The 16045-nt window shown below is 35.7% G+C and overlaps 1 protein-coding gene across 8 annotated transcripts in view; it reads left to right on the top strand.

The window, feature by feature from the left end:
* Positions 1 to 16045, top strand: part of LOC127517709 (voltage-dependent R-type calcium channel subunit alpha-1E) — a 146758-nt gene that overhangs the window by 21186 nt on the left and 109527 nt on the right. For all 8 annotated transcript variants that reach the window (XM_051903737.1, XM_051903735.1, XM_051903736.1 and 5 more), the window contains exon 2: positions 4956 to 5451. In XM_051903737.1, coding sequence (XP_051759697.1) covers positions 4982 to 5451 — 470 coding nt within the window. In that variant the 5' untranslated portion in view covers positions 4956 to 4981. The remainder of the gene's footprint in view (positions 1 to 4955; positions 5452 to 16045) is intronic.

The raw sequence follows: 16045 nt of genomic DNA, 5'->3' as shown, positions 1-16045 counted from the left end.
TTTGCCGCAAGTTCACTGAAAGCTAGTTATTTCAATTGATAAAGTTTTAAATATGGATATTTTTCTTACAAAAACGCATCGCTTCCCCCTTCACCACCATTGTAAAGCTTGGAGGAGCCAGGATATTTTTTAATATATCTCCGATTGTGTTCGTCTGAAATAAGATAGTCATATACACCTAGGATGGCTTGAGGGTGAGTAAATCATGGGATCATTTTAATTTTTGGGTGAACTAACCCTTTAATATTTTTGTATGTTACCTTTTACCCTTTTCCTTCTTTTTTTTATTATTGTTTTAATGTTACAATTTAAAAAGACAGTGAATAGTCTATAATAGGCTGTTTAATGGCAGGTTGTGACAACTTACCCCATATAATCTGACAATATACCACACTATTTGGGGCATGTTGTCACAAAATGTCAACAAGTGTTAAATGAACATTATTTTTGTTGTAGCCAAGATGTTAACTTACATAAGAAATATTCAGTTGGAATAAAAAGTATGATGACTTGCCTTGGTCTCTTTCAAATCAAAGGCCATGTTGTTATCTGACACCATAGTAGTTCTACAGCACTTTTTATAAATAAACTTCTTTAAAAAGTACTCCAGGACGTCTGAAACTTCAGTTATCATCAAACACACACATATATCTATCTACTGACTCATCCAGTTGCAAACAATATCACAGTGGCATTGTTCAGATGTGTTTAGTTCAGACGTGCTCTGGGTTCATTTACTGTCTGCAATCATTTAGGATGGTTTCTCTGATCATTGTAGGAAATGGACACATTACATCCATAATTAACTGACAGTCTGCCACAGAGAACCTTTCCTGGTTTTTGTTTTTGTACAAATGCATTTTTATTTCTCAAACATCCGTCTTCCTTTTTCATTTATCAGAGTCTAATTAATGGCCTTCGCTGAAACTTGGCACAGGCAGGTGTATGTTTCTAGCTCGCTGTTGGAAGCTCTTATTCGTTATTATGCAGCTGCAATTAATCCCTGTACTTCCGAGTCAATACGTGGCCTGTCATTAACTCACCAAGGGTCAGGCTACAGCGATACTCACAATTGGGCAGAAATTTAGTGTGTGAATGGAAGTGTGACAAAATATATCTTCTCACAATGGTGGGATCATGTGATACTGAAGGCTTTTGCATCTTTACATTTTTTTATATTGTTGTTTAAATGGTGAATAATTTTGACTGATTTGATTTGAGAAATCTCCGTCTTACAGACATCTTGAATTCACAGCAATGATATTATAGAGCTAAAAGACTGAGAGCCATTTTCTAAAGTCTTTTGCCTTTAATATTTTGAGGAAAAAGGAAAATAGATCACATTGTCTCAAACTGTGATTTAGTGTATATTCTTGCTATACTGTATCAATAAATGTCTAATTTCTTTCTATTTATATTTCTTCTAAGGAATTTTAGGAAAAACCTCTAAGACAGAGTTGATACTTAAATGAGATTTATCTGAAAACTCCATGAGCACCATTTCTTTTTAACTATAAGAGCAACCTCTGAGCAATAAAATTACACAGCTACGTCACTGAGATAATAATATCCACTTTTAAACAGGATTTGGCCTTTTTCCTACTTACCGAAGGCTAGCATCATACTATATTTCACCCTTATTAGTGTTTGAAATGATGTTGGATGTGGGCCACCATGGTAAATATAGTCTAAACAGAAACACCCCTGCATCCTGCCGCAACTGTCAACAGCTGCTCCATTTTCAGCTGGGGTTTAATAAGATGCCACACCGCTTCTGCGTAGATTTGCGTGATGAATCACAGAGCTCGGAGCGCAGGATCAGTTTGTATTTTTCAGTCACATTGTTTTATTTGGCCAGTCTTACTAATTTATGCCCTGTCAGCTCTTGCTTCATGGTGTCTATGTTAAAAGGGGGCGAATAATTGGCTGGACCCTGCAAACAAGGTGCAATAAAAAGAAAGAGATACACACTGAAAATGTCTTTTATTTTAAACTATAACTTGCCTATACTATTTCAACAGTAACAACAGTAATCTATAGAGAATCATCATGGAAAAATATGTCATCAGCAATCAAAATTTCAAAGATTTCACGAAATCTGCTTTTCAGGACTGCCCAAGTTATGTTTAAAGGGATAGTTCACCCAAAAATTAAAATTCTGTCATTATTTACTCACTCTCAAGTTGTTCCAAATCTGTATAAATTTCTTTGGTCTGCTGAGCACAAAGGAAGATATTTTGAAGAAAGTTTGTAGCCAGGCCGCTTTGGGCACCATTGACTTCCATAGTAGGAAAAAAAAAAATACTATGGAAGTCAATGGTGCCCCAAAACTGTTCAGTTTCCCACATTATTCAAAATATCTTCCTTTGTGTTCAACAGAACAAAGAAATTTATACAGGTTTGGAACAACTTGAGGGTGAGTAAATGATGACAGAATTTTCATTTTTGGGTGAACTATCCCTTTAACTTAAGATATACTTAATATACAATACTTACTATACATCTTTTTTTTGTTTTGTTTTGTGATGGTTGTTCATGAGTCCCTTGTTTGACCTGAGCAGTCAAACTGGCCAACGCTCTTCAGAAAAATCCTCAAGGTTCTGCAAATTCTTTGAATACAGCAGTGACTGTATGATTTTGAGATCCATCTTTTCACACTGAGGACAATTGAGGGACTCAATATGCAAATATTACAAAAGATTCAAACATTCACTGATGGTCCAGAAGGAAACACAATGAAAACATTGTTTTGTAACATCATGCTTAATATGTTTCTATGAATGGGTCTTAAAAATTTATTTTAAGGCAAAGGAATCCTTCATATTTGGGGTTCTTGGCATTTACTCTAAAGAATTGTGGCACTGTTACATTGTTAAATGAACTCTAGATATGTTTTGTCATTAATATGAGAAGCTAATTTATAGAGGACACAGACATGAATGAATTGTTTAATAACATTCTTTTGCGTGATTTGTGACCTTAGCTGGGATTTTATTACGATTTAATTTGTTTATAAGCTGCATAACTGATTCCCTCATTAGGTTATTGTGACTAGAACATTGTCATGATTTTTAAAAGCTGTCATTGTCGCAAAATTGTTTTAAAGGCAACGCATTTAACAAGCATTGTAGCGGCAGCATTCTTTCTACAACAATTAGGGCTCCTTGTGAATGAGACTGGAGGGAATATGTCATTAAATTAGTGTTGCATTTGACAGTGAATAAGCTAAGGATGCTAAAACTCTTTACCTTGATGCTCCTGGCATTATATCAAGTCTTTGTTAGTTATTAATATCATAGTTAATAGTACATTTGTTTTTAAAGTCTTTATTGCATGTTGATGAACTGCTGGGTCATGACCCAAAAAAGTCTATATTCTGATAAATCACATGTCTGCTCCTGTGCATTTGCAAAATTGTCCATTTCCATGTCAGGTTAATAATTTTGCACATTGGTAGGCCAATGTGCAAATTTAATGGCTGGGTCCTGAAGCAAAACCTGTTATCAGTGCAGTGGTACGCCTTTTTGAGTCCAGTGTCCCCCTTATAGACATTTCTGGTACTTTTGTTGAAATAACTGCTTGTTTAAAAAAATTACATTCTGTAATTCCAGAACTTGCAATTTCAAGAACTGAATGTTCTTCAGGGTTCACACTTTTTATGACTAATGAATTTACATGACTTTTCCAGTCATTCGTGTTTGTTGGATAGGTTATTTTTTACTCACAAATAGCAATTTCTACAAAATAAAATTTTTAACAGCTTGACAGAGAAAAAATTACATTAATTTTTAGATATTTCCATGACCTTTTAAGATTTTATGTAACACTTAAAAAAAGGTCTAATTTGTTAACATCAGTTAATGTATTAACTAACATGAACTAACAGTGAGCTTTAACATTTAATAATATTTGTCAATGTTAGTTAATAAAAATACAATTGTTCATTGTTTGTAGGGATGGGTAAAAAATATCTATTTCTCGATTTTAATCGATTCTCATTTTTATGGACCAAGAAAATCCCAAGAATCGTTCTTTTAGTCTATGTTTTCAGTTGATGAATGAACAGAACTTTGTAGCATGTCTCCCATACAATAAATCGCACTAAGCTTTGTGCTCTGTTACTTTAGATATGAAACAAAGTTTCAGATTTAAATTCTGTCCATTCTATTATGAAATTCAAACAATAAATAGCATTTTGGCGCTATTTATTGTTGTAGAGCCTCAGTTCAAGTGAAGCGGCAGCGCGAAGCGCACATGAACTGATCATCTCTTCCGCTTTACTACTAGTTATAGCACGAAATAAACATGTATAGCTTACTGAATGAATCATGTCTTATGTAATCGCTCAGTCAGTGTTTCAACTTCGGAAAGATGCCAATAAAACAACTTGAAAACAATGTCATGTAACGTTACCTCAGAAAAGCAATTCAATGACCATAAACCTGATAGTTACCTAAAACAATAACTCTAGAGAGGTGCATTTTGCTAAATATATGCACTATATTACATATTCATTACCTGTTTTTTTTACTGTTCTTTCAATATTTAATGTATGTTTGAATACATTTGTCAAGTTTTTATCATAGCCACCATTTAAATGTAAAGTTAAACCATTAAAAAGTTAGTATTATAACTTTATTATTATAAAAAACTTTCATGTCTGTAATTTAAGTGTTTGTATATAAATCAGTTAATAGAATTGTTTATTGTTAGTTCATGTTAACAAATTAAACTTTATTGTAAAGTGACTTTTTCTAGTTTTTATGTCGCTTTTAAAATTCCCTTTTATATTCAGGTTTTTCAAGACCATCAAAACCCGGAATCGGAAGCTTGTGTTGTCCTATGTTAAATAATTTTAAGTCATCTTGCAGTCTTTTGGAGGCATGATGAGGCCCCCTAATGGGTTCTTGCCACATGGTTTAATTGTCGCCTTTCTCTATTTTCTCTTTAAACAGAACGATGCTGAGAATCTGTCCTCAGGATGTTGGAATTGGGCACGTGTTCGGTCAGCGCACAGACCCTCTCTGACCGTAATGCCCTGGCAGTCCCTTCTTTCGGTCAGGGCATGTGTGGCGGGAGCCCGCCTCCGCGATGTTTTCTCCTCCAGCCTAAGGACCCGGAGAGCTGGCTCAAGCACCGAGGAACCCTTGAGGACGGCTCCCGCTCCTGTTCGCTCCTGGAGCCCCAGAGACTGTCTGACAGCTTCCTGTCCCATGCATCTAGTTTCGATACACTCTACGTCCCCCGCCCGATGGGTCTGGCGCCATCCTCCCTGGATCTGGGGGGGTCGTGTGAGGGGGCGGCCGCGTTGGGTCTGGACCCCGACATGCCCGTCAGCCCGAATATCATTAAACGGCGCAGGGGGGGACTTATTGAGCAACGGGACATCATTAAAGCTCATCAGGCACACAAGATCCAGAGCACCCCACAGGCCCGGCGCAAGGAATGGGAGTAAGTGGCACATGCATACACACAGCATGCAATTTAATAAGCTCTTCACACACTTTGTAGAAATGTCTTTATTGGTAGGCTTTTATTGGTCACACTAAAAGAAATAGCTCACACAGAAATGAAAATTCCTTCATTTCGTTCAAACCGGTAGGAATAATACATTTTTAATAATGTTCTGGTTCCTCTGCTTTTGCCATTTCAATGAAGAAGCTTTATTTAAGCTTCAAAAAACACCATAAAATTATAATAAAAGTGGTCCAAATGACTGGTGTTTTATGTACCAAGTCTTCTGAAGGCATACAATAGCTTTGTGTGACGAACAGACTTAATGAAACAGATGTTATTCACTTAAAAGTGCATTCATGAGAGAAGTAGCTATATCTGATACACCAACAAGTTGTTGTTTTTGGAGCTTGAAAGCTCCAGTTGCCATTTATTCTAATTGCATGGAAAAAGAGTGACCAGTAAAATATTAAAATTTCTCCTTTTGTCTTCCATGGAAGAAAGAAGCTCATATGGGTTTGAAACCACATGAGTATGAATAAAAAATTAATATAAGATTATTCATTTTTGGGAGAATTCTTTTAAGATAGCTATAACCATAAATACACTGAATATATGACAGTCTTACACTGGTGTTGTGGCATTGTGGGGAACCGTTTACTTCTGTGCCATCAGGTGACAACATGCTAAGAATAATACAAAGCCTTGTTTCCACTGATAATAGAGTGATGTATCATCCAGGCTAATATATCAAAGGCTGATGTATCAAATTGCCGACCCCAAACTTTTGAATTGTAGTATATGTGTCAGCAGCATATTAGTCATATATAAACCTGTTCTCCAGATATCGGCATCAGTTATTGAAACCTGTATCAGATGACTAGTTCCACAGTGGGTCAGATTATCATGATTAGATTCTATATACGTCAGGTTACAAGCCAATATTGTGGGACATGTGGGATCCCACATTCATTTTGTTCCATTGGTGATCCTTGTAGATAAAACAGTTGGCTTTGTGTGCTTTTGCAGGCTAGTCTTCATCCTCTGCTTTTTTCATCATTAGGACATGCCAGTGTGGGTTTTACAGTTGTTAAACCAGGAGAAAATGGGCTGAAAAGAACACTCTGAGCTTACTTGTTATCGCTGCCTTATATAGTACATGTCATAACACTGGGAAATTATAGGTGTGTTGCATCAAGAATGATTTTCTGTAGTCATTTGAGTAAAAAGACTATATGAGCAGAATAGAAAAGGCTTTCTCTATTATGAAGTTGCAACCTTTGCAATTGATTCGAAACAAAAGATTCGTAAAGCTTCGAAGCTTCATGAAGCAGTGTTTTGAAATCGGCCATCACTAGATATTGTTGAATAAAGTAGTTATTTTGTTTTTTTGACACACAAAAAGTATTCTTGTCGCTTCATAACATTAAGGTTGAACCACTGTAGTCACATGAACTGTTTTAAATATGTCTTTAGTAGCTTTCTGGGCATTGAAAGTGTTAATTATCTTGCTGGCAATGCAGGCCTCACTGAGCCATCGGATTTTTATCAAAAACATCTTCATTTGTGTTCCGAAGATGAACGAAGGTCTTACGGATGTGGAACGACATGAGGGTGAGTAATTAAAGACATCATTTTTATTTTTGGGTGAACTAACCCTTTAAGGGGCAAATTCAGGAAAAAAACTGTGTAAAAAGTATTTATTTGCAATTCTTTGTTTGTATTATGAGCCTTTATCTTTATTTAAAATAAGTGTTATCAGGCTTAAATTGTAAATTGTTAAAGTGCTATTCAGCTATTTTTCTTGGTAATCAATGTCTTATAAATTAATTTTATTATACTATATATAAGTAAGAATTAATAAGTATTATTTAGAGAGCAAAAAACAATAAAAGCAGATGAAAGTACATCACCGCTGCAGCACTTTCATGTGTGTGAGTGACTAAAAAGAGTGTATAAAGAGAAAGAGAGAGCCGTGTCTCGCTGTGCTAGGACATTGTACTTCTGAAATGATTACCTATCATTTGGCTTTAAACATAGTATGAGGGGCTATAATGACCCTAACGCCCCTGAGACACGCTCACACACTCTCACAGACTCCAGATACACTAGATCCTGCTGAGCTGGGCAGCACATATCAGCTACTGATTTGTTCCCTGGACCGTTCTTTACTTAAATGTACCCTAGTGCTGACGCTAATGTACCGTGGGACTAAATATTTAAACAGAGATGTGAATGACGTGAATGTGTCGAAAAGGCATTTCATTAGATTGGGTGGTGGAGATAAGATGAGTGTAATATAGAAAGGAATTCTAGCGTTTGATTTGTGTAAATGAATGAAGTGCTAATACTGTTCTCGCAGAATAAAATACGTGTGGGTTTACTTAGCTGTGCTTTGTATATGATATGTCCTTATTTAGGCTAGGCAAACATGCACCTAACCTAATTTAATCTATGAATAAAATCTCTTTGACAAAGTAATCTGTTGGCCTGACAAGACGGCATAGCACTGTATGTTCTGTCTTAATAAGTGTTCAGTTTTCAGTGCACAGAGAGCTGTTATTGGGGCATGTTGTCACAACAAACTGCATTTCTTTTCAGGGGAATAATGGTGGAAATGTTCAGTGGCTTTTTTTTGTAGTCAAAACTGTCTATACATAATTATTTGGATAGATTTTGACTATTCATTGACCTTAGTTAAGTTTTACAGTATGTTTTTCTTCTATACAAAGGCTAGAATTTTACAGCCAATGAAATTTTTTTCTACCAATACAGCAACTACCTGATGCTGTTCATAAGTACAGTGTTTCTCATCCATCTAGCCCTGCTGGATAATTAAGACTTTTCAGTTGTGAGTTTGCTTTGAGGGAGGGAAGAAAATGAATGGTCCACGCGGGAGGTGGGGGTAGTGGGCTATAAATTCTGGCCTGTACTCGACTGAAAACGCAGTTTGTAAGAGAGATTGCTGCAGATATTCTTTTTCTGGCAGTGTATATAGTGACTTTTGTATGCAGTGTAGTCTCAGTCTCAGACATCACGCCCACGGACCGTTGGCTGAAAGCCTGATGCATATGGCACACAAAATGGGAAACACTTCGGGAGTTTCAAAGCCGTCATCTGATTGGTTGAATTCTCCAGGATTTCCAGGAGACGTGTGTCTCGCATTCTTTAACGCTTATCAGGATCAACTAAATGCTGGATTTTCAAAAGTATGTGAAGTTCACAGCACCATTGTTGCTCCATTGCTCCATTGACTTTGGCCAGTGAAAGCTGCTATGGAGTCCAGACTGTCTGGTCTGGCTACACGAGTCTTAAAGGGTTAGTTCACCCAAAAATGAAATTTCTGTCATTAATTACTCACCCTCATGTCGTTCCAAACCCGTAAGACCTTCGTTCATCTTCAGAACACAAATTAAGATATTTTTGATGAAATCCGAGAGCTTCTGACCTCCCTATACACAGCAACGTTATAAACAATTTCAAGGCCCAGAAAGGTAGTAAAGACATCGTTAAAATAGTCCATGTGACTAGAATGGTTCAACCTTAATGTTATGAAGTGACAAGAATACTTTTTGTGCGCAAAAAAACAAATAAAAATAATACCTTTATTCAACAATTTCTTCTCTTCCATGTCAGTCTCCTATGTTGTTCACGTATAAACACAGTGCAGCGCTTCCAGGTTGTATGTCAGAAATGTATTTTTGTGAATGAATACATATGAATGGTTGTATGTCAATGTATAAATACCCTTAGCTGAATGTATCTAAAGACTTATGCTTAAATCATTTAAATATTAAGAATGAGAAATATGGTAATAATATGTCAAAATGATTCTTTTAACTTTTATGCATGATATAGATAAGCTGGTTGGTGTTCTGTGTTTCTATCCATCTATGAAACCTGGCATGATAGTATTTCAACGTGACTACTGTAAGGTTGCATATGAGTCATATCTCTTGCAAGATGTAAGCTTTTGTCCTCCTTGAGCCCATGTGAAAAAGAGCCAATGCTTTTCCCGTCACCAAACAACTATTTCATATCTTTCCTTTATAGAGGAAAAGGTTCCTTTTCTTTTTTTCACCAGACAATGGAAGGACACATGCTAATTTTGTTCTTTTCAGCAGCCTCAGCCCTTAACATTAAGATGTTGAAGAGAACATTTTATTTCTTATATTTGGTCCAAATTGTTCAGACAGACATTTACGTGAACTTGAACTAACACTGTGTTGCATGACTGTGAATGTAATATGTGACTGCGTGGGAGTCTCTGTTCATTTAAGTAGCAGACAGAAAAAATACAAAGCCGGGGGAAAAAAAATTTGCTGTCACAAGCATACGTCATGTGTCATTTCACACACATGCAGAGACAATTGCGCTTCTCAATATGTCTTGCACTGGGCTATTATCGCCAATGTCTCTACAGATGCCTAATGGTTTGTTGATGCTCGCCTGGGTTGTGTGATTAAGCACCGTCAGGATAATCCAGCACATTACTGTAGACAATAGCACCGGTGCAGTCAAGAGTGACACAATGTTTTCATCTCCCATCTGACTTTACTGTATTCAAAGAGGTCATAGGCATCGCCATGGCAACCTCATCGCTGATTGCGCCAAAATCAAAACTCTCGAAAAGTGGATGGAGCGGATCCTCAAGCCACCATCCCCGTTGCATCCTTTCAAGATCTAATTAAACCTCTCACTCTAACTGATCTTTAGCCCTCATTTTGTGAATCATGAGAGGCTTTTACCCAGGCCTTTTCACATAAGCGTGCAACATATAAGCTTGTTGCCTGAAATACTTGAAGCAGCATAATAATGCCACCATTGCCAATGTATGGTCCTTAAAATGTTAATTCACCCAAAAATGAAAATTCTGTCATTAATTACTCACCCTCATGTCGTTCCAAACCCATAAGACCTTCGTTCATCTTTGGAATGGAAATGAAGATCTTTTTGATGAAATCTGAGAGCTTTCTGTCCCTCCATAGACAGCTACGCAATTGAAACGCAATTGAAAGAGATCGTAAAACTAATCCATATGAATTGAGCGGTTTAGTCCATATTTTCTGAAGAGACACAATCGTTTTATATGATGAACAGATTGAATTTAGGCTTGTATTCACATATAAACTTTCAACGCACACATCAGTTGTGGTAAACGGAAGCTCAAGCACGTACGCTTGACGCGTGAGAACCAATGAGGTTTATCCTTGTGTGTTACGCAGCATGTTTGAGCTTCTGCAAGAGGTTTGTTCTCACGCATCAAGCAGGTTCGGTTGAGCTGCTGTTTATGTTCGCTGATCAGTGTTTATATGTAAATAAAAGCCTAAATTAAATCTGTTCATCATATAAAGTGATTGAGTCTCTTCAGAAAATTATTAAATATAAAGGCATAAGTATTATTAAAATTAGTAGTAATAATAATAATAATATTTATATTCTGTAGATAATAGGCAGGTCTGACATCACAGAAATTGATTTGACCCTCAGTTTTTGAAGGATCTATTCTATTCTATGCTATTCTATTCTATTCTATTCTGTTCTACACTTGTCTTATAGCTAGCCCTTCACTTTTATTTTATTTAATTTTTTATTTTTGAATTTTATAAAAAAAAAAATATATTATTTTATTTATTATTTGTCACAAAACATGTAGAAGATGCATTGACATTTTGTTCCTTATATATTTGTTTTGGTGGTTATTGTGAGGAATTATTCTAGGCGTCCTAGAAATGTTTTTTTATTTTTTTTTTTATTTTTTTTTTTTAGTCTAGATGGATATAATTAAAGTCACCCTGAAATCAAAATTTTAGTTTTTTACCTTTTAGTATTAAATTGTTAGCCTTAAGGTTATGAATAAGCTGGTGTATTCCAAAACAATGACAAAATTCACGTTTAGGAGATATATAAATTCTAAACTTAGTCTCTCACTTCCGCTAAAACGGATCACTGATTTTCATGACATCACTGCGCACTTCAGCTTCTAATCAAATCTTCTGTCCAATCAAATGCTCTCTAAAATCTGAAGTCCCGATATAGAGGAGATTAGAATGGAGATTAGAATGAGAAATGGATAGAGATTAGAAGGAAACGAAACTCTATTGGCTATTTTAATAAAAGGGGCGGGGCTGTTCGACATATCCTGCCCTGTCTTCCTGTTTCAGTTGAAATTACGTCAACACACTGAATAATGCTGAATAAAGGCACTTCAGTTGGCCTTTAAGGATCAGACTATTGTTCTTATGGCATTCATTAGTTGCAGTTCATTTGGTTATGAACCATAGACATTTTTTATTTTTTTTTGCCAAAGCCAATTTTTACTCACATTTGGTGTTCAACAGGGGTTAATTTTGGACACTCTGGTCAAGACGTCACTGAAAGGGAGACACATTGTAAGATAATGAGAGCTGCTCCTAAACAGGGTGGGCAGAAGCTGCTCTGAGAGGAGAACAGTGTAGAACAGAGAGACCAAATGACAGACAGGCCTATATTTAGAATATATTCATGAAACAGAAAGAGGTTCTCGCACATACATTCATGAAACATATCTGCACAGATACACACACAAGTAAATGTGCACAAATTTCAATGCATTTTACCTTTTCACTAAGACATAATTTAAGTCAATTTCCCAATGGTGATTGTTGTTTGGTCCCCTGTAGGTTTTAATTACTATTGTTGTGAGGACATTTGCTGACCCAGATGCACTCACAATCATTTGTGAAAAACCCACAATTGCGCTTAGAAACATAATAAATAAACACTCAGTAACGTTCATAAAAACACACACACACACACAATACTCTGTATTGCCCTAAGCCTGTGTGATCTTACAATATAGGAGTCAGGGTCGTTTATCCAGGTGGAAGACAGGTGTTCTCTACCGTGGACCTGTGGCTGTGATGTGTTGAATGGAATGGCCCTTGGCGCTCTGCTGTCTCCATCTTTCACCATCATTCTGTGCTCTGACCAAAAGCAGAAATACAGCGGAGCTTGTGTAGACATCTAGATGTTGGGTGGAATTTTGTGTCTCATGTCCACAATACACAGTGACAACAGTGCATGATAAGAATTTGAATGTGATTAATGTAGTCGATGTATCAGGAATATTGGGAATGATTGACATGTTCATTGTCATGATACCAGGTGCAACAGTTCAAAGTTTCACTTTCTTTTCTGTTTATACGTTATGTTTTGAAGCATGTTCTAGAATTTATTCTTTTGATCTTTCGATCTGTATATCTTTTGATATGCACTGCCATTTAAAAGTTTAAGGTCAGTTTTTTTTTTTTTTTTTTTTTTTTAAAGAAATTAATACTTTTATTCAGCAAGGATGCATTAAAATGATTAAATGTGACAGAAAATACTTTTCTAATGTTACAAAGTAATTTCAAATAAATGTCTTTTTTTGCTTTCTATTCTTCAAAGAATACTGAAAAAAATGTACCACGGTCACCACAAAAAAAAAAAAAATATATAAAAATGTTTTCAACTTTGATAATAATAAAGAAATGTTTCTTGAGCTGCAAATCATCATATTAGAATGATTTCTGAAGGACTCTTGTGACACTGAAGACTGGAGTAATATTGCTGAAAATTCAGCTTTGTCATCACAGGAATAAATTACATTTTAAAATATAAAATAGTTATTTTAAATATATTTAGAATTATATTTTACAATATTACTGTTTTTACTGTATATTTGAAAAAAATGCAGCTTTGGTGAAGTTTTTTTTTTAAAAGTGTATATTTTTATTTAATTTTACTTGAAATACTGAATATGGCTGAATCTGTATATGGCAGAAATTGTAAGAGTAGTAAGCTATTTACTGTTCATTTGGTGATAAGGTTATAATCATTTTTTTTTTTTTTCTCTTTTCTTTTTTAAATGGTCCTCCCTGCCTTCTAGGGGGAAAAAATCCAATTAGATATTTCCCAACAGATCTGTGAGTCCAGGCTGTGCTGTACTGCATGACTGTCATGACATTATATTAAATGGCAAACTGAGATATCTCTGTTCACACAAATCACGTATACAGGGGGGAAACTATTTAAACAGTTATGGAGGTTTATATTGAGATGCAATGGGTGTTTTTGTCTCCAAGGGACATTTAAGATGCATTTGAGAGCATTTTCACCTTAAGTTGTTCTGTTCAGCCTATAAATGTTCTACTCTCAACAACCAGCAGAGTTTAAATGTCAGACTTGTTTGTCAAAGCTGAATAATTTATGTTGACATGTTGAAAAGGCCTATTCATCAGCCTGATCTGATGTGTTTGTCAGTCACAAAAGGAGGAGGGGCAGAAATGAAGAATGATGCTTCTGAATGCATGAGCACAATCTTTTATTTGTCAACGTGTTCATAAATTTAGCTTAAAGGTGTAATATGTAAGAATTTTGCAGTAAAATATCCTAAAAACCACTAGGCCAGTGTTATATATTTTGTTCACTTGAGTACTTACAATATCCTAAATGTTTCCAACTATTTGTAAATCATGAGAAAATTGCAATTTTAACCAAGGCTCCGGGACGTGTGAGGAGTCACCTGTCAATTGCACCATACCCGTGTTACCCTCGGTTTCCGGTTTTATTTTGTAGAAACCATGGAAACACCAAAGACGGTTTAATATATTACATGTTTTAATAGACAAGGGAACAACTGTTTGGTTACATTTATAGACAGAAAACTAATTGTTGTTATATAGCTCAACACGTTTAGTCTTCTTGTTTAAATCTAATTTTCTTGATTTTTTGCGAGTACCATGCTTTTACCATGCCTCAGAGAAAAAGCAGCTAACATAGAATAATCAGATGCAGCTTTATTTTTAGTAACCGTAATACAGAATTTTCTCCATCATACAATACGTTTTAAAATTAATTGCATGCCATTTATCCACACAAGCTATCCAGCATTTAATATGATATTCTAAAATCGATCTAGTTTACTGCAGTGTGCAACAAGTGTCTCACAGCAGCCACCGAGCGAATGCACAGAGTAACGTTATAACATCATTTTCAACACAGTCAAATGTATCTAATATGATAAACAGTGCTGTGTTACCTCATACTCATGACCGGAAAAGCGGAAGCGGCGCCGGCGACTGTTGCGCAATCACTCCAGCGGCCTCGTTCAGCTCCTACAACACTCGGTCCTGCTCTACTTCATACTACAGTAACATTAATAATCGCATTAACGTTAATAATCGCATCCATGAACATGATTTCTTCCCGAGTCCTATTGCGATTATTTCCACCGGCTGTGAGGTGAAGACCATATGTCCCAAGATTCCATGCTCAAAATTGGGTGTCATCAAGCTACACCTTTGTTTTGAATAGGCCTCTAGCGACCTCTAGCGGACAGAAAATTTTACATATTGCACCTTTAATGCACCAAGCTGCACAGTAAATGCCGAAAAAAGCATAACTAAATATTTTGCCTATGTTTACTTGCTATTTTGAAAGTTTTTGGTAAATTCTAACAACAACTTTCAGTAATATACATGTAATGTGTCTTGATGCAGTTTTTCTGTTATAGTCAGAAGTCGAATCAGCAAGCATAACAGGTTTTTGTACTTTTGGTCACTTAAAAATGGCATTGTTAGTCAGTCTAGTGAGATAAATCAGCATAATGTAATGTGTATGTTCTGTTTTGGTTTCATTTTCATTCTGTCCCCTGTTCTGCTTTGCCTAAGTTCTGTTCCCTAGTTAGTTTGTTATTGTTCCTAGTTCTGTTAATTTGTTCTCCCTGTGTATTTAAACCCTGAGTTGTGTCTGTTCATTGTCCGGTATCATTTATGTTTGCGCCTATGTTATATGTGGTTGTGATTATGTTTCTCCTGAGTTTTCCTGTGCCCGTTGGATTTAATTATTAAAGACTGTTTGTTATTTTATTCTCAATCGTCATGCACTTCACTACAGCCACCCACACGTGACATTTAATCATTAAGCAACAATATTTAATTTGAAAATTTAAATTGATTTTCAGGGGCATTGTTCACAAGGGCATATTCTTTTCAAACCGTGTAAAAAAAATCCACAAACACAGTGCCCATTAATGTCAAGTGCTTCAATTGAATCATTTAACTGAAATAAATTTTTAGACTGAACAATACACGCTCTGCTAGAAATGCACTTTAAATAATTGTTTGGTCTCTCTCTACTGTATAAAATAACAGACCAAACCCATAACTAGATTGGCCTAATATCATGAAATAGAAATAGCATGAAATATATCAAATATTGGATAACAAATATAAAACTGTGGAATTCACTTTTGCTTGGTTGCATTTTTGTACCAAGCCTTGGTTAATTTCTGACCCTAGTTCAGTCCCATTTGCCCTTTTCCCAGAAGGCACTGGGGGATGAGTAATTATGGTTGCATTGTTTGACTGTTAGCACTGTTGTTATTGATTTGTTGTCACGTTTAGCAAATGGTTGACTCTTCTCAGGATGCGCTTGCGTTTTATATGTTTAATCCTGTTTTGTGTTTTAGTATTGTGTGTTTTGTCTCATTAGTCTTCATGTGATGTTGTCAGAAGTTTTAACAAAAGCATTTTTTGAGTTGTACATTTCTTATATGAAATATTAACTA

The sequence above is a fragment of the Ctenopharyngodon idella genome, chromosome 8 (genome assembly GCF_019924925.1).
Source record: "Ctenopharyngodon idella isolate HZGC_01 chromosome 8, HZGC01, whole genome shotgun sequence".
Taxonomy (NCBI): Eukaryota; Metazoa; Chordata; class Actinopteri; order Cypriniformes; family Xenocyprididae; genus Ctenopharyngodon; species Ctenopharyngodon idella.
This window is presented reverse-complemented; position numbering and strand designations above follow the sequence as displayed.